Source organism: Manis javanica, chromosome 6 (assembly GCF_040802235.1).
Source record: "Manis javanica isolate MJ-LG chromosome 6, MJ_LKY, whole genome shotgun sequence".
NCBI lineage: Eukaryota > Metazoa > Chordata > Mammalia > Pholidota > Manidae > Manis > Manis javanica.
The window spans coordinates 62,884,278-62,905,125 of NC_133161.1; the positions used below are offsets into that span (position 1 = coordinate 62,884,278).

General features: G+C 32.6%; 1 protein-coding gene across 5 annotated transcripts in view; it reads right to left on the reverse strand.

The window, feature by feature from the left end:
- The window catches only part of PHF14 (PHD finger protein 14), a 199,670-nt gene that overhangs the window by 73,217 nt on the left and 105,605 nt on the right, over window positions 1-20,848 (reverse strand). Inside the window, exon 17 of one of the 5 annotated variants that reach the window (XM_073238775.1) lies at window positions 7,221-7,355. The exons of the other annotated variants lie outside the window; for them this stretch is intronic. Coding sequence (XP_073094876.1) covers window positions 7,343-7,355 — 13 coding nt within the window. The 3' untranslated portion in view covers window positions 7,221-7,342. Of the gene's footprint in view, window positions 1-7,220; window positions 7,356-20,848 lie in introns of those variants that run through there. 5 annotated transcript variants of the gene reach the window in all.

A 20,848-nucleotide genomic window follows, 5' to 3' on the forward strand; every position in this document is an offset into this window, starting at 1 on the left:
AAAAGCAGTTAAAATATTCAAATACCCATTGTTCTGGCATTAAGGGAAAATAAAAGATAACATATACCTAATATCAAATGCAATATAAAGAGACTAAATGGCAAGCCCACACAGTTTTATGTATTCTTCCCAATTCCAATTATTTACCTTTCAATAGTTAACATTTCAACTGCATTAAAAATTTAGTTATAGGAACCTTCAGAGTATAAGCATTTCTCAGTTTATGAGAAAGTTGAGATTTCTAGATAGCTCAGGACATATTTCTTCAAGCATGAAAACTAGTATTTCAATAATTTTTTATGGGAAATTTAAAAAGAATCACATTCTTTGCTCCACCAAGAAAATACATTAAATATAATATACTGTATTTTATAGTCATCTCAGGGTCATGAGTATGAGTAACAGATGCTGCTGCTATGTGTCTAATGGTATGCCAGCATTTTGCACATGGAGTGAGTACCGTCAGTCTGCTGTTCTGTTTGAATTCCTATAATCAACTTTAATAGATTTCTCAGGATCCTTGCCTGAAAAGGACCAGCCACTGCTTTCTGATATGTTGATGTATTCATCAAAGCAGCATTTCCCCAAAAATAATTTGTTATCTATTCAAAAACCAGATCACTAAACTTATTAAGACTATGAAAACTGACAGTAAAAAGACATGAAAATGGTAAGTTCTACTGATTTAAGTACATGTACTGAATTTTGTTAAATATATATAGTCTTTTTTGCTTAACTTCAAGTTTTCCATATAGTTCAGATTGCCAATAATCTGGGCTTTTGATAGGTGAAGAATTAGGGAATTAATGTTTTCCTAGTTCATATCAATTACAACCTAATTGTTACATATTTACTTTATAGCTATGTCATAATAACCTGTGAATTATGACTTCTAGTGTATAACTCAAGTCAAACACCATGATGAATACAAAGGTAAATCATAATTCATTATTTTTCACCTTCATGTATGTGGGTGATTCTTGTTGGTATATCTATGTACTTCTAGCTAATAAGTTAAGAACAAGTTTGCTTTATTGATATAGTTCATTTGTAGTTGATTTCAGTTAATTATAAAATCAAGCTACTTTTTAGCTTAAGAATAAATACAAAGGGAAAAGAAAGGCTTTATATGCTATATTTGTTAGAAGATAATGTTGAAGTATATGCCATTTGGAAGTGACCTAGTCCTGCTGAATCCTTCATTAGTGATACCTTTTACAATGACTTAGTCTACATGTAGAACTATAATGTATTTGTGACAGGTCCCAGAGGAAAGGCAAAATTTGCTTGTCAAAAGTAGGGGGTGTTATGGGAGTTTTCTCAAGTTATAACTCACTCATCAGTAAATAAAACTGAAATTCCAAGACTAAACAGTAAAAAGGAGTAGTTAATACACTTAGAACCTGCTAAAATCCAGAAGGAAAACAAAAATATAAATGACCCAATCTTGAAATCCATAACTCTGTCAATAAACAAATACACAAATAATAAGCTCAAGTGACTAAAATTATTTCCATGTGGGAAAAATCTGGTTGTTTTCTACACTATTAAATTGAAGAAATCTACAGCTTTATGGGCTGGTAACAGAAATATCCTCAGTGACACAAGTGAACTTGAGCAGAATTTGAAGAATTAATATGAGATAGGCAAATGTAACAGACACCATTAAGAATTCCAGAAATCAAAGAACAATGTAGATGGTAAAAATAGTAGATTACTTATTTCACACACATATATATATACCACTTGTAAATTGCGGCAAATTTTGTCAGCCAACAAATTCTGGCTATATTACAAACTTAGATCATTTAAAAAAATTCAGAATCAGAAACTCCTAAGGGTCTGCATTCATTCTGCTACTTAAAAGCTGAAATAGAGTTGAAATAGTTATTGATCACATGGTAATTACAGTTTCTACTCCTATTTCTTACTACACTTGTAAACACATAATTGCAGCACACAGCAGAGTACATACTTATCAAAAATCGTGACTAACATGTATTAAAACTCTTTTGCAGAAGCAGTCATTGACCCACAAAAGCAAAGTGATATAACACAATATACTTTATTAAATAACACAACTGTTTATGTAATAAAAAGGCTAATATACAAATAGCACATATGTTAACTAGGAAGGCAATGTCTTAAAATATTAAAAGATAATATAAAACTAATCTATAAAGAAACACTATGAATTTTTTTAATAAAATGGAAACTGAATGCTTAAAGAAGTATCCTTTAAACATCTAATAAATATTGTACACATTAACATTATATGGCATTTTAAAATAGAATTTTAGATGACATGAAGTGAATCCTATTTAAAAGAGAAAAGGATACCCAATTAATTTGATTCTTACTAAATACAACTTCCTAGGCATCAAAATCATAATGAATACTGATGTAAATTATCAATAAAGCAGCTATATATATGGTCTTTTACACATTCATTTAACAAAATACAGTGACCAAATAAACAGTATTATATATATTTAAAATACTTACTTAGCATATGGTTAAGTAAAGTACCCTAGACAAAGAAGAGGAAGAAAATGATTTATGTTCATATGTCCTATGATCCATAGAATCACATGTTTACCTAATTACTGGGAATATGATACAAGCAAAAAGAAACAACTGATTTTTTTCTGCCTGTGCCTGACAGGCTAAAAGTAAGTATTTTCTTAAACTTCTTCCATTTCCAATTGATAATTTCACTAGGTGAGTACACTAAGTAACTACTTTTCAACCCTAAAACAAGTACACCACCTATGCATATGATTTATAGCCAGATGATAAGCTAAACTTCAGGAAGAAGAGAAATCCATACCATGGGATTGGAAAAAGAATATACATATTTTATGACCAAGCTATTCTATAATCATAGCTATTTCTTATGTCAATGGAACATTTTTATTTAGGTCCTTTCCAAGTCAATATAGAGTGAGATAAAGAACTGACTCTGAAAATATACACTATTACATCTGTTCCCTTAAAAAAAAAAACTCAGTATCAAGAGAATTGAGGGGTTAGACATTCTTACTTTTTCATCATTTCTATGTAAAAATTCTATACAAGAACGATAAAAAAAATTGATCTTGAATATTGTCATTGCTTAAATAAACCTAACTTAAATACCTACGCAAATCTGTTAACCAAAAGAGATAGATGCTTCCACTCAATGGTAGCCAGTTATTTCAGTTACTCTTTTTAACAGACGGAGGAAATACAGGATAGTGGCTCATGAATTAAATCACTTTAAAAATAATACAAGCTTGTACAAAATTCTGTGTTCTACCAATATCACATAAAACATTTTAATGTCACAAAAATACCAAACATTTAATGTCAATAGACATGTTAGTCCTTACATTTTACAACAATTTTAGTGCTAACCACCTATGTGAGCATTTTCTAAACAAAATAATTAGAAAATGTCTTCTACATATCATATTTTGCAAATGTAAGACTAAAGTGGAGGTCTCAAACATACCTTCCTTAATGCCACTATAGACTTTTATCACAGGCAATATGAATGAATGAGCAGTAAGAAAGCCAAAGTATTCTTTATACATGAAAATATATTAACTGGAAAAACTACTTGGATAATTATTGAAATCCAAATTCATATATAATGATAACTAAAATAATGGGATCAATTCAGTTAGCCACATCTGTAGCAGCTAGATTACAAGATTGTAAGTGAAAGAAAAAATAAAACATGAAAAAGTATATAAAAATACACAATAAAGTCAAGTTCCTCTTCACAGCATGAGAATGATTAGACATTTTTATACCTGAAACATGTCTACTTTGTTCTTTAATAAATTGATCTCCATCTGCTCATGCCCTTGGAAAATTTTCAGCATTAAAGCCTGCTGTGCTCAGGTCCCACATAACTTTGTATTTCCATGTTCATAATTAACTACTTATGCTCTAATCAATAGTGTAGATCTTGATTTTATGATGTAAATCAAATAAATGAAATGATGTCTAGGGTCAATATCATTTTATTTATAAAGCCCAGCATGAGCATGCAATTTCTTTTTATCTTATGTACCTGAACAGCAGTGAATCTTATCAGCAGGCCTACAGAAAGTCTTTAAGAGTAAGCACTAGGAGAAAGAGGCCTACATTTTTACAAAGAGTATTTGCAAAGCATGTCCATCTTAGAAATACTTTTAATTATAATCCTTAGTACTATGTAAATTTACAAAGTGCTTACTCAGACAGATAGGAAAAATTTCTGCCTTCATATGCTATGCAGCTCTAAAGCTAAGTCTCTTAAAGTCTCAGCTATCAAAAGTGATTTCAGAAAAATAAAAAAAAATTTGATGTTAATATTCCACTCTGCTGCAGAGTCCTTCTGAATTCCTCTTATCTTTTTTGGCGAAATATTCATAAAACATTCCCATATTGTGAATCATTAAAATAGTGGTAAGTTTGTCAAATTAGGAACATTAGTGTTTAAAGAGTGGTCTCATAAAGTAACAGGATGTAAAAATAGGGAAATAGGATAATGAGTGAGAATATTCTCATTACTACTGGTCAGCAACCTATTTTTAACATCATAAATATAAAATCAGATAAACATTCAAGAAACCCATGAATATCAATTATATATAAATCATGTATAGATACAATTTTGAAACTTGAGATGGATAAAAGTTAATGCTAAATTTTTTCATGTTTAAACATACCCCAAATTTCAAATCTTTTTTCAACAAGGAATTTATGAATTGTGGACAAAGGTTATGTTCCTCTGTTTCTGTACCTAATATAGTGCTGTCCCCATAATAGGTGTAAAATAACATTTAACTAAATTTATGAAAATAGAAATTACTTTGTATATGTTGTAGATGAAACCACTTCAAAGACTTCCACAAATATTTTTGAAAATTTAAGAGTGTTCTTAAGGAGATTAGTTATATCCAATCAATGTCAACTGCAACAGAATGATTCTTTAAAAATATTACATACAGATGGTTCTCAAAGTGGTGTCCCTGCAGCATCAGATCCACTTGGGAACTTACTAGAAATGCAAAGATTCAGGCCTCAGCCCAGACCCATTGAATCAGAAACTGCAGAGAGACAGAAGGGAATAAAGTGGAGAGGAGGAAGATAAGGGGAACAGGACAGCAACCTATGTTTTGACAAATCCTTCATGTGATTCTGGTGTACTGTAAAGTTTGAGAACCACTGCTCTATACTACTGTATCATTCTTCTTCATTTCAAAGTCATGTAATTTCCCCCCTGATATTTTAGTGTTTTTTCTTTTCCCTATGTGTGACAAACAGCCATCTTTTATCTGTCATACAATTTTCTCTTAGATCTATCTGTTAAATATGAACCATTTAGTGCATATTTTCTTGAACACACATTAACATCTCCTTTCAAAGCAACTGGACCAATTATAGAAAGTAGTTCATTTTTATACTGTAGAAATATGAGAGCATGAGAGCATTTAAGAGACTATTAAGAGAAAATGTTTTATTCTACTTCCTTCAAAAGTTTTCCTGCCCCAAATAAACATTTGCAGGACTAATGATCTTACGACTTACTCAGTTTATATCTGTGATGTGGGATAAAGATTTTAGGGCTAGCACCAAATATATAATAGCGTATCCACCACTAAAGATTACAAGATGGAGAATGATGATAGTGAAGTATTCTAATTAGAACCAAGGTAGAAAGGATTTTGATTAATAGTGACACAAAAACCACAAGGCCTAATTTTTTTCTCAAAAAATATAATGACCAGTAGTAATTTCTCACCAGGTATCAAGGAGTGTCAGGGTCTACTTCCATTAGCATATTCTTTTAAGAAAATGGCAGTCTGTGATTTTTCTAAAAATCACCTAGAGTCTAGTAATAGTAATAATTACCAAATTTTTCTTAATCTTATGTGGTGATACATTATGAGTCCTTTCTTATCCTTACAAAAGAAAAAAGGGCTACTGGTTTTGCTACAGATTATTAATATTTTTCCTCCAATGTAGTCAGATCTTTTGATAAGTTAATCTCAGTTTATACATATTTTATATGCATGTTAGTTTTATTAAACATTTTATCCAATATGGTTCCTTACTATAATTATTGAATATTAGCATACAACAACTTTATATTTACACTTGCTCATGACTATTTTATAACATTGCCTACTCTATTCCTAAAGTCTGAACTATTTTCAGTTATCACTATACCTGAAAAGATGCCAAAACCACATTTATAACTCAGGAAATTGCAAGAGACATATTGACAGTTTACATGTATATGTGCATTTCAATTTCAGCAAAGAGTCTCTTCTAAATCAGTTCAAGATGGAGTGATGAATATTCAACATATTTCTGTCGTTGACTTAAAACTGGATCATTAAAGTTTGAAGATAAAATTTTAATTCTGTAAACCTCTGGAGATACAGATGTTGATGAAGATCTCTCAGCTGGCAGGATGTCTATAGTCAATAGACTTTGTATCACCATCCTTATTTCATAATCTCTTATTTAAGGTCAAGAAAATAAAATTATATTGAACACAGAAAGTCCATATTAAATCAATAAAGACTGAATAAATTTGGGTACTGCTAAAAAATATCTAGAGATCAACACAGACATACTGTTATTAATGAGCTTAAAACTGAGAAAACTTCATGCTAAAAGTGCTTTCACACTAGGACTAATAATCAAAATTAGAATGGCATATACTTCACAGGTCTTTCACTTTTGCTGAATATTATAAATAGAAATAACAATTCATGTAAGAGTCTATAGCTGTTTTCCAGCACAGCATTTCATATATGAATGTATGTATTAAGTTAGATGAAACAGATTAGCAGACAAGTGGAATGCATTGTCTTTCTTATTTGTTACTGATATTGTTTAACAACAGTGAGGAACACATTGCATTTAAGTCCCACAGGCTTCCGTTACTCTTCAGTAAGTCCAAATACTGTGTATCATCATTTGCCAAAGAGGCAAGAGGGAAAGACGTTACTTAGGACAATTCTGACAGACATTATCTAGTAGTTTTCAACAATGCACATATCAAATATTTCTGATTAGTGCAAAAAAAAAATAAGTACAAGGAAAAAAATAGAAAAAAATCCCACAGGCAAATTAACTGCCTTGTCAGTCCAAGTAACAAACCAATCAAATTACATTCTATTCAAACCTGACAAGCAAAGGCAACTTTTTGCAGTGATAAGCTTATGGAAAGGACAAGATAGCTGTTCTCCTTTACTTTATGTATTCTATTGAGAGTGTTATCCACATTTTTAAAATCACACTTATAAAAGAGGTTTCCAGGATTGCCTCCGAGGATGAGCTGTGGCAGAGTTGGGTCTCATGAAGGGTATCTACACAGTAAAGTGATAAGAAAAAAACATTAACATTTAAAGATCATAGCAGCTCTGCACTATGTCTTATGAAACATATTAACAATACCACAGTAGATTAAAAAAAAATATGATCTGGTCCACAGAGATAGATATCCTAAACCTAAATGCCATGATCATGTGCAGAATTCTTAGTGGTTAAAATGGAACTATTTTATCACTTGAAATATTGAGTTGCCTCCTCTTGTATTATTATTATTATAACTACCTCTATTTTTACTTGACAAATCCAATTTAATAAAACAAAAAAGAAAGTATTAAAATGTTGAAGGGTTTGTATTTATATAAGCAAACATGTATTTAATCAATGTTTTGAAAAGTAGCAGTTTGCAATTTTTTAAATTCAATATGACAATTCATTAATACTTGAGAAAGCATGCAACTGTGCTGAAAACAAGCATACCCTATTAAGTAGGTTACAGGGCTGTTTTTTTTCAATTATAGAGTCTCAGGGAGGAAATTTTCAAATGATTCTCATCTTGCTGTGCTTACACTGGCTTCCTTTTAAAAAACTATAGTAGAAATGGTCAGTTATGGTTAAGAAATATTTACCCCTAACTAGCTACTTTAGTGGATTGTGCAACAAAAACGACAGAGAATACGCCTCCCTGTAAAGATCTGGTCAACGATTATAAATGCATAATTTTAGCCAAATTTTCAAAACTCATTCATTTGCATATATTTCTCAAAATTTTTTCTAGTGTTTCTTGTATTTTTTTCCCTGCCAACACATATTTATTCACTAGCTTTGTCTTTATTTTCAGAGGAGAAATTTTAGGTGCTTAATGATAAGAAGTAACTTTTTTCTACTGCAGAAAAAATAAAACATGATTTCCTTTGGATATTTGTATCTGTGTAGATGAGGTGAAACTGCCATGTTGTCACACATTATAGAAAAGTTCATTTTTACATTTAACTATACAGAGAGATGTGTTTAATGCTTCTAAGTTCCACTGAGAAAAAGAAAGTGAAAAGTGGCATAGTCATAGACAAATAAAGCATGATTCACAAGAACTCCCAAGCCAAACTGAAGAGCCTCCAACGAAAGCAAAACCAAAACCATGCAGGAGAATACAGTGTGAAACAAGGTTTTCAGTGAAATGCACTTACCAACATAAGAGAAATAGAAAGAGTTGAATTCCCTTGTTGAATACTCACATGTGCTAAGTGTTCTCAGTGCTTCAGTTTTTAAATGAAGTTTAAGCTCAATATAAATTTGATATTCTGAGAAGTGCTTTGCCTGAAGGTTATGTACAACCAGATAAACATAATGCAAGAGGAAGCAACCACATCGTTTACCACTGAAGTACAGTTCAACTCTTGATTACATTCACAAATAATTGAGACCAGCAGACAACCCAAAAGATGTATTTGTATTTAGCTTTGACAGGAATTTCAATATAGATATATTAGATCTCTCTGCTTTAAACTTCAGTTAAATCTAAGTCCATTTTAACTTCATAAAAAACTAAAAAGCTATTGCTAATATTCCTCCATTCTAGAATTTCACTTAATAGTCCAGATCTCCCTTAAAGCCAGAATAAGCAATGTGACTTGTCTTGGCTGCTACCTTCCTTAGACAAAGCCGATGGTTTTTTGTTTTGTTTTGTTTTGACATTAGAGATCAACATTTGGCTTTGTATTTATTCCATGTCACCTCGTAAGCTTGCTTACAAATTTTGTATTTATTCTATGGCACCTAGTAAGCTTACTTACAATTTTGTAGAACAAAAGGAATGAACTATTTTCAAAGGGCTTCTATGATGAATGCATCGGTAGTCTGTATCTTGTATAGTTGGAATTGCCTGCCAAAAACCATCTACTTCTTTGGCTCAACAAATTCATATATGCTAAAGCTGTATAGCCTGGAGAAGCAGTATGCTTGATGATTAAGAGCATCAAGCTGCCTAGATTCAAACTAATTCCATCACTTTCTAGTTGTTTGATCTTGACAAGTAATTCTTCTCAGCTTCTTCACCCATAAAATAGGGGTAAAATCAGTATCTCTCTTATGGGTTGCTATGAGGATGACATGAGATAAAATATGTAAGGCACTAGCACATTGACTAGCCCATAATTACCAATTTATAAATCTAAGCAACTAATATGAAGAACAATAGATTTATCAAACACATTAGTAGCCATTTCTTGCAGGGGAACAGACTATATTCTAATACATAACAATTTATATAATTTCAATATATACTGGAATAATTTTTATTTTATGATGCTTAGTGTTTCTCTTCATCAGTTACCTAATGTCCAAAATAGAGATGTGTGTACCTAATAGGGTGTTGTAAAACTGAATGAGATAATACACTTAGAGAGCAAACAATAGAGTCTGGGACATAGTAAGCACCTAACATTAGCATTGTTTTAATTACCAGTCCACAAAGACTTTAAAATAACATTTCTCTGGGATTTAATTATGTATGTTAAAAATATGAGATTCTTATATATTATTACCTCTATCGATATCAAAATCTATCAACTCCAGAATTTCCATCCAATCTTATTTTTAAATACATTTCACTTCTCATCTCATTTATACTATGTCTATTTCACAAATCCAAAACCCTACAAAATCCATATGTCAAAACCTTGTTATTGGAGGAACAGATAGACCAGAATATTTGATTAGAAAAATAAAAACTAGAAAACAATACAGTGGGTTTCTAATTCAAGAAGTTGTCCAAGGATTGAAATTATTAAGGAGAGACATGTCAGCTCACTTGGTGACAGAAGCTGTCAATGGTAAGAGCTGCCTCAAGAGGGTATAGGCAACTTACAGATTTTTATCCACAGCAGAAGCTCTTTCCCTGTTGCTTAGCAGTGATACTGGGCAGATGATTCAAGTGTCAAGATAGATGGTGGAATTACAGACTTCAAAATACTTTTCAGGACTGTATACTGTTTGTTTTGAATCTCTTTGTTACAGAAGTTAAGAAATTTGAGAAAAAATTAGGGTGATGCCCTCATTCTACAAATGAGAAAATGGCTTTAGAGGTAACGTAAGTCAAGGTCATTCATTTAGTCAGTAGCAGAACTGTGGCTAGAGTCACAGTCTACCCAATCCCTTCTGTGTAAGTTAACAATATTAACATAGTACAACAGAAAATAAGCACAAAATTTCAAAAATAAATTTTACTGAAAAATGAGTGAAATGAGAAATATTTCACTGCTATATGTTCTTGAAATTATTAGTTTACTATTCTAAAATTGCTTACTCCAGAAATACCACACTTCGCTATGTAATTAATATATACTGTGCTCAGGCTTCTATTTTCTTTAAATACAGATTGCTTGTCTACAGTGCATTTATTTAAAAAAGAATAAAAATTTAAAGATTCAAACATTCATAACACATAACAAAACATATTTATGAATCATACAAAGTTTACTTAAAGGTCTAGTGTTTTAATATAGATTTGAAAGTCAAAGAATGTCATACATTAAACACTAAGTGTGTGAGGCAGTTAAGCCCTTCCATATGTCTAACAACATCGTCAAGTCACCTTAACAATAAAAGAAAAATATATACTGAGTAGACATTTTCTTCTTAATCTAAATTTCATCAGAATACTACCTTAAGAAGAAAAATTCAGAGAAAGCTGGGCTACCGCCATTATTCAAATATTAATATTTGAATTAAACACGTTCCCCCAGTTGTTCTAGTAGAAAAGCATTCTTAAAAAATAACTTTAAAGTTTCCCTCACAGGACTTAGTTTATTTTCTAAATTCCTCTAATCTATTCATGATATAAAGTCAGCATCACTTTCGGTCTAAAGACATGAACTTAAGCCATAGATCTTTGATTTTAAAAAGCAAGGTCAAAAAGGCAACATTCTTGGTGGTAGGGATGCCCAAGTAACTTCTAAGAACAATGATAAAAAGCATTGAGTTTTAAATTTTCGAGTGTTCTGTGCTGTTAAGACCTCTGTTACTGTAAATTGTTCAGGAAATATTCAAGACAGCTTTAGCATAATGGTATTTGGAGAATAAAGTAAAGAATAGCAGGGTACCAGTGGAGAATGAAGAAGTAGGGGACCATATGGCCTGCTTTGGATATTAGGGATGATACTGGGGACTTACCACAGTGATTGGAGTTCAACTTTATGCCATTTTATCAAGAGAAAGACCCAGAAGGCTGGAGGAACTGAGACATATTAAAGCTACAGAATGACATTATACAATTAGCAATATAAATGAAGAGAGCCAGGCAAACAGAGTGTGATCTAAGGAGGGCTAATCAGAAGACACATAGAAAGAGGCAAGAAGGAACATAAAAGAAGCTGAAGTATACAGAATAATAGAGGAGACAACAGTGAAACAATGAAAAAGGTCACAAGGAAGCCACTATATTGAGAAGGGCAAATGAGGTAACACAGTTCCCAAATTATTCTAATATTTTTATTTTCAAGTAATGTATAACAGTTATATTTTTAAAAATTTTTTCAACAAAATCATTACAATTACATGATTCAAAGTAAATACGGTAAGATGCTATAAGATTACAGGGTTTTAAACTCTTGAATTTTTGGTACATATATTTTTATAATGAACACTTTTATAAGTCACTGAATTAGATACAATGGGGATAAATAATGAACTTGGAGAATGTGAAGGGAAGAGAGACTTTCAGATGAGGACAAGCTAGCCTTTAGGATTGCCTCTGGCATTAAGTGTGAGTTTTAAAAAGGTTCTTATACTAACCGTAAAATAGTTTAATATATGAAGGGAGTCAGTGATACATTAAGGATGTATATTGTAACCCTACGGCAACTTAAAAGTTCTGAAAATTGTCTAAATAATTAGACAATGATGTAGATAAAATGCAATCATTAAAAAAATGGGGAAATAGGCAGAAAAAGAGGGAAAAAATAACAAAGAATAAATATAAAACAATATCAAGATGGTAGATTTAAACCCAACCATATCAATAATACTTTAACTCTAAATGATATAGCCAGCCCAGGTAAACTAAAATTGTCAAACTAGATAAAACAATCAAGTTCCAACTACATGCTGTTTATAAGAAATTAAATCCACACAAAACACAGTTTGTGTCTTTGTGTATGCATTTGTATGTGAATATATATATATATGTGTGTGTGTGTGTGTGTGTGTGTGTGTCATAATGTCATATATACAGGGCTATTTTAAGCTTAGATATAGTTAAATGTAAAGAAAGGTAAGAGATACATTGTATAAACAGCAATCAAAAGCAAACTAAAGTGCCTATGGTAATATCAGGCAAAGCAGACTTCAGAAGAATAATGTTGCCAGGGACTAAAAGGGACATTACATCAATAAAAGGGTGACATTACATCAACTCACCAAGAAGTAATAACAAAAAAAATTCAAAGTGTAAAAGCAAAAACTAATAGGACTGAAAAGTGATATATATAAATCAGTTGGACACTTTTAATATTCCTCTTAGTAATTAATAGTACAACTAGACAGAAAATAGGTGTGTGTGTGTTTACGTATGTATACATAATACCTGAATAACACAACCCACCTACTGTTATAGGGCTTCCCACAACACCAGATGCATACATGAATACCTAATATTTTTATTGTTTCATTGCACTTCACAGATACTGTGTTTTTTACAAATTGGAGGTCTGTGGCAGCCCTGTGTCAAGCAATCAGTGCCATTCTTCCAGCAGCATTTGCTCATTTCGTGTGTCTGTGTCACATTTTGGTAACTCTCACAGTATTTCCAACTTTTTCATTATTATTATATTTGTTATGGTGATCTGTGATCAGTGATCTTTGATGTTACTCTTCTGAGTATTTGGGGGTTCCATGAACCACACTCATGTAAGACAATGAACTTAACGGATAAATGTCTGTGCTCTGACTGTTACACCAACCAGCTTGTGTCTCTCCTTATCTCAGGCCTCCCTATTCCTTGAGACAGAACAATATTGAAATTAGGCCAATTAATAACCCTATGATAGCCTTCATAAGCTCAAGTGACAGGAAGAGTTGCCTCTCACCTTAAAATCAAAAGCTAGAAATGATTAAGCTTAGAAATGAAGGTAAATGGAAAGCCAAAATAGCCAAAATCTAGGCCTCTTATGCCAAACAGTTAGCCACACTGTGAATGCAAAGGAAAAGTTCTTGAAGGAATCTAAAAGTGGTTTTCCAGTGAACACACAAACTAGAAGAAAGCAAAACAGCTTTATTGCTGATACAGAGAAAATTTTAGTGGTCTGGACAGAAGATCAACCAGCTACAACATTCCTTTGGGCCAAAGTGTAATCCAGAGCAAGGTCCTAATTCTCTTCAATTCTATGAAGGTTGAGAGAGGTGAGGAAGCTGCAGAGGAAAAATATGAAGCTGACAGAGGTTGGTTCATTTAGATTAAAGAAACCATCTCTGAACATAAAAGTGCAGGTGAAGCAGCAAGTGCTGATGTAGAAGCTATAGCAAGTTATCCAGAAGATCTTGCTAAGATAATTAATGAGGGTGGCTACACTAAACAACAGATATTCAGTGTAGATGAAACAGCCATGTATTGATAGAACATGCCATCTAGGACTTTCATAGCTAGAGAGAAGTCAAAGCCTGGGTTCAAGGCTTCAAAAGACATGTTGACTCTCTTGTTGGAGGCTAATGCGGCTGGTGACTTTAAGTTGAAGTCAATGCTCACTTATCCACTATTCTGAAAATTCTAGGCCTTTAAGAATTACACTAAACTATTCTGCCTGTGCTCTGTAAATGGAACAACAAAGCCTGGATGACTGCACATCTGTTTACAAATGAGTATTTTAAACCCACTCTTGAGATTTACTGCTCAGAAGATTCCTTTCAAACTATTACTGCTCATTGACAATGATTTGGTCACTCATGAGCTAATGGAGATGGACAATGGCATTACTGTTGTTTTCATGCCTGCTAGCACAACATCTGTTCTGCAGTCCATATGGATCAAGGAATAATTTCAACTTCCAAGTCTTCTTATTTAAGAAATATATTTCATAAGACTATAGCTACAACACACAGTGATTCCTCTGATGGGTCTGGACAAAGTAAATAAACAAACTTGTATAAAGAGTTCACATTCTTGATGTCATTAAGAACCTTCATGATTCATGGGAAGAGATCAAAATATCAACACTAACAGGAGTTTGAAAGAAGTTGATTCCAATCCTCATGGATGACTTTGAGGGATTCAAGACTTAAATGAGAATTGCAGATATGGTAGAAATAACAGCTTGAAGATGTGACTGAACTGCTGTGATCTCATGATAAAACTTGAATGGATGAGGAGTTATTTCCTATGGATAAGCAAATAAAGTGGTTTCTTGAGATGGAATTGAATCCTGTTGAAGATTCTGTGAAGATTGTTGAAATGACAACAAAATATTTAAAATATTATATAAACTTGGTTGATGGATCAGCAGGGTTTGAGGGGATTGATTGCAATTTTGAAAGAAGTTCTATTGTGGATAAAATTCTATCCAACAGTGTAATGTTACAGAGAAACTGTTTATATAAGCAGGGTCAATTGATTCAGCAAACTTCATTGCTGTCTTTAAGAAACTGCCAGAACCACCCCAACCTTCAGCAACCACATTCCTGATCATTCAGCAGCCATCAACATTGAGGTTAAGACCCCCCACCAGTAAAAAGATTGACTTGCAGAAAGTCCACATGCATTTTTTAGCAATAAAGTATTTTTTAATTAAGGTCTGTACATTTCTTTTAAACAGAATGCTATTGCATTCCTAACAGTCTACTGTACAGAATAAACATCACTTTCACATGCATCAAGAAACCAAAAAATTTATTTGACTTTTTTTATTGTGATACTCGCTTTACTGTAGTGAACTGGAATTGAACCTACCATATCTCCAAGATATCTCTGAGCACAAAGACAGACCATATTCTGGGCCATAAAACCAACCTCAGTGGATTTAAGAAAACTGAAATCATACAAAGTATGTTCTTTGAAAACAGTGGAATTAAACTAGAAATCATTACCAGAAAGACATATGGAAATCCTCTAAATATATGGAAATAAAACAACACAATTTTAACTAACTCTTGAGTTAAAAGAGGAAGTCACAGGGGAAATTAAAAGTTTAGAGTCTAAAACCTAAAAATTGTTCTGGGCAGGGCTGTATTACACTTTCTGACTATAGTAAAAATAGAAATCTTAAGTATCAAGCCATATAGTCTTTAAAGGATCATCAGATATTCACTCAAAGAGTGAATGATCAGGTTCAGCTAGTAGATAATGGGCTATTGGTGTTACAAGGTCCCTACATAGGGTCCCTACAAGTATAAAGACTTGAAGAAGGCCAACTCATCTCAGTTTAGATCAAAGATATGTGAGCATATGCAAAAAAGGCAGTAAATGTTTAAACTCTGATGTACCATTCCCATGTTGTTCACCTTTGTATTTCTAGAAGCAAGTACAAATGGATATACAATAATTAATTGCTGAATGAATCCTTTTCTAAACTTTTCCCCAAACAATTGAAACTTAGAATAATGAAGGGGTGAATCTAAAGTCCTGAGAAATCAGGCGTAAGTATAATAGGTACCTAATACCTGTGAAATTTTGTAAAACCACAGATGCCCAACTCCATGTCAAAGATCTAGGATCTACTGATTCAGAATCTCCAAGAGTAGGTTTTTTTTTTTTTTTTCATTTTTGTTTGTTTGGGTTTTCTTTAAGTAGTTATTTCTACAGGTGATTTGCAACCTTGGTCAATCTGAGAACCACTATCTCAGGGCTTCAGCTAAAGGGCCTCTGGAATAAAGCACTGGTTCTTACCGTACAATCCCCAAATGATCAGAATCAGTGTTGACAACTTGTTAGAAATACAAATTCTTGGGTGCCAACCCAGAATGCCCAAAACAGAAACTCTATAGTTTAGTAAACCTCTTGGTGACTTGAATGTAACCTAAAGATTAAGAATCTCTGCTTTAAGTAGAGTAAATTGAGCTGATATGAAGAAACCATAAAGAAAAATGCATGGAAACAAAAGCTAAAAAGTAAAGGGGGTAAAGGAAAAAGATGCCTCAGAATATTGAACACTCTCATCTTGAGGATGTCCTATTTGGTAACTAAAATTTCTCTGGATTCAGCCTGTGGTCCAACTGAACCAAGGACATCTCCCCAGTTCTTTCAGTTCCTCCATTCTTACAGAACATGACTTCCTACCAGAGCTTCTTGTATCCACTTAGAGAAAGTCAGTTACCCAAAGTAAAGGCAGTAATGTTAGGACTAGATGGATATTGAATGACATAGAACAAATCTGTAAGTTACCAAATCTATTTCCAGAGTTTGAGTACTCTCTATATTTATAATCTTATAATTTTAAATGTATTCTTGAAATTTCTAATTAAACACACCTAAGAAGAGTCCTCACAATTCCCTAGGATGCCAGTCACCTACTGTACTTGTCTCCTAAAAATGTATAGAGAAAATCATCTTACCATTACTGGTATCATCATTCTTTCTAATTAGTTATCTTAGAGTTGACCAATTTGTTTTAACACCATCTTTCTTCCTTGCCTCCCATTTTGGTTAACAATCTGCTGTAAACTCAGTGTGAATTTATATCTCCTGAATCTTCCTAATCCTTTCTATTTATTTCCCATCAGTCTCGTTCCATGACCCCTAAACTGGTCTATCTCCAACTGACCATTCATTCATCACCCAAGCTACCACACAATCAATTTTCTAAACTACCATCCTTTCTATCATCTTTTGCCTTCAGTGAGTCCCCATCAGGGCTCTTAAAATCTTTAACCTGAACTAAGGGCCCAAGCCCCAATCTATCTTAAACCTGTATCACACATGACTGCAATGATCCCACCCTGTGTCTTTATTCACATTCATTCACTCTCTTGGATTTGCTACTTCCCATCTCAGTCTCCTGACATGTGCTCATACTTTAAGAGCCATCTCAAATGACACTCAGGTTATGTGAAGATTTCCCCTCATCCTTTTAGGAATATTCCCAAGATCCTCTAAATTCGTATGTCTCTTATATACCCTTCATATAACAATTTGGTGGATGAATAAATGAGTGGATTTTTAACATTTTTAATAAATATCAAATAGATTAAAAAATAAATTTGGTTTATTAGCGATTACAGAATAAAAGCAGGAATCTTGTTTAAAAAAATAATAGGGAAAAAACAGATTCCATAATTTCTTTACAAAGGAAAATTTCAAAAGATCGAAGTTATCTTTGGTCAGTGTGTACCATGCTCTAAATGAAACTCACCTTTCCTTTAAAAAAGACCTACATTTACAGAACATGTCATAACAAAGTCCTTGATATAATCATAAAATTATTCAAATCTTTAATTATTTGACACAAATGAGTAACCTGACAAGAGAAATTTTAGGTCTGAAAGATTAAGTCATTTAAAAGGGATGTTATTGACTGATATAATTTCACTTGAATGTGAATGAATCCCATTGATTTAGTCTTCCCTAGGCCTATCTTCCTTGTGCAGCTGTCTTGTGTCCATCTGACTTACTGAGCAATTATAGGGAGTGCCTAATAGTTTTATTCACAGCAGAGCTCCTCCTCTATTTGCTATTATTTTAGATAACATACTTAAAAGAGTTACTTTTATGTAGTCCAATCTATCAGTTCTCAAGTGCTCAACTGGTTGCATATTTATGAAATAAATGACACTTGGGGTCCTTGGCTTCTGTTATTATCTTTGTAATACAAAACCACACAGAGACACATACACACACAGAATGCATAATCAACTTTACATCAAAGTTACAATATGATCACATTTTTAATAGTAAGGTCTTGAGGTAATAATAAACCTTTTTAGCTTGCCACTCTTCTCTTCACCCATACTTGTCTCAAACTTGCCTAAGTATTTAAAAAATAGAAATATATTAAGAATATCTCATAATAAAGTTTTCAGAGTTCTGAATTTCACCTTTTAAAGAAACTATGGAGCCATCAGTTAAGGTTCAAAGGAAAACCATAAAGAATTAAACAACTGATATAGTACCTATAAAAGAAAGGCTGAGGAAACTGGATTATTCACTTTTTAATTTTTTTCCTAAATTTCTTTACCACACTTTCTTTCAACAAAGACTCAAGTAAGGGACAATAAAACAAACTTTGGCTAATAGCATACCCTAGCTTAGGGTAGAACTAAGTATCATAAAAAACAATTTGTATAAATGAAAAATAGTCCTGTTTTGGAGGTAATAAACTCTGGAATTGACTATTTTTCAGATAATACATGTAAAGGAATAAAGGTCACAAGAACTTTTTTTTTAATATGCATGGTTTTAAAGTAAAAAATCCAGATTTAACAGTCAATAAATTTTTTGAAGATTCTGGTAAGTCATTTCACTTATCTGTGTTCTACTTTATAATTCTGGTTCCACTAACTAATATACTCAGTGTAAATCAAACTTGTAGTTGATAAAATAACAATCAAGATAAAGAGAGTCTAAGACCAAATCTAATTTTTATCTTAGAATATTATAGGTTAGGTAATGACATATAAAGAGAGCAGTGTTTTTTATATACACACATATATATATGTAATTATTATGTTTATATATTATATATTTATATACAAATAAGAAGTATTACTTATTAACCAGGACAACAAAAGAGGCTTGACACTGAAAATCTCACCCACAGATAATATGGCTCTCTGGTATCAGTAAGTCATGCATTGTTACCAAAAACTGTTTTCAGGGATTTAAGACAGCCAAACATCAGAACAAGAAGGTCTAAAGGTCTAAGATATTTATAAAGTGAACACTTTTATATAAAGGATATAATATTACTATAATTGGTGTAGAATTTAAAGCAGATGTGACTGTGAAGATTAAAGCTCAAGAAATGTATCAAGAATTACCAATTATACTGAATGGAGCAGATAAAAGAATGACCACAAATGAAAGTAGCATAGAAGGGAAATGTGGAAGAAAACCCAATGACATACAGTGACATAACACTACAAAGGTTTAGTATTTCAACTATTTAAACAAGGAAGAGATTTACACCGTTAATGCAGAAGAAGGAGCTATACTGTCCAAAATACAACTAAAATCATGGACAGTTAAGACACCAAAGTATTTAAAAGTATATATATTTCATTTAAAAATAATATTGTGATAGGGCATGTAAAGATACAACTGTATGCTAAAACAGGCTCTTTAAAAAGTGGAATGACTATAAAACAACACAAAATATGAAGAAACAGTTTGGTAATGAACACTGAAGTCAAGAGGTCTGGGTTCCATGCCCAACTCACCATGTGATCTTCTACAAATTATCCATTCAAAAAATTAATGAAAGATTATGTCAAGTTTTATCCTGGCTCCTGAAATATAAAGATAAGTAAAACTCTTTCATTAAGTTCAGTCTGATGTGGGGGGGTCAACTGAACAAAAGTATAAAATTCTAAATAGGAGAGATTCAATATAGTGTGTCAAGTATTATTCACAGAAGTCTGCACAAGCTGCTAATGTAAGGACAGATAGAAGAAAGGGAGGGTTAGAGAAAGGATTAACAAAAAAGGATTAACAAAGTATTAAAGCAAGTGTTAAAAGGCAAGTAGGAATTTATCAGGCAGAGGATATATGGAATGAAATTTGAGGCAGAAGGAAACTAATCTGGAATTGTAAGGATGAGTATGTCAGAAACCCAGTTTAGAATGGCTAGAGTAAAGGGTACTTGTGGATAAGTGAAAGAGGTCTAGATTTCCTTCCTGGAGATCCTCTGAAAGGACTTAAGCAAATAGGTAGCATAAACATGTGATACAGAAAGAGGGCTATGAATGCCTGAACTAGAGAAAAAGGAAGCTATAAGGAGGAAGAAATTTTAGAAAGTTATCTACAAAAGCTCAGGTAAGACAGTAGAAAGGACAAACCTGAGGCAGCAGGAGTGAAGATGCAGATTGAAGCAATAGATTGCTAGGAGATGTGATAAATTTAGCCAACAATTTACATACTGAATCTGAGATGTTGGTAGAATCCCAACTGGTGATGTATTGCTAGGCATTTGACTATAACAGAAATGAAGTAGAGAAAGTCTGGCTAGAATTAAAAATTCAAGAATATTCGGCATTAATTGAATAACAAAAGATATGTCAAAGATGAGATCACCAGGGGCTGTGTACAATGAAAAAAGGGACCGTGGACAGACTGTTAAGGAATACTAATATATTCATGGAAGGCAGAGAGAGAGAAGTCTATAAAAGAGCAATTCAGAGAGACAGAAGGATATCTAGGAGAAGGCCATGTCTTGAAAGTCAAAGGAAAGGAATCAGTGGAGAAGCTGAAGATAAAGAAGAGTAGGAAATACTTAGAATCAGGGAAGAAGGGATCCCGGGCACTCGTAGAAATTATTAGCTTCAGAAGGAAGAGGGAACACCTCTTCTACTGTATTGCTATGATAAAAGGAAAGGGCACGGTGATACAAGAGAG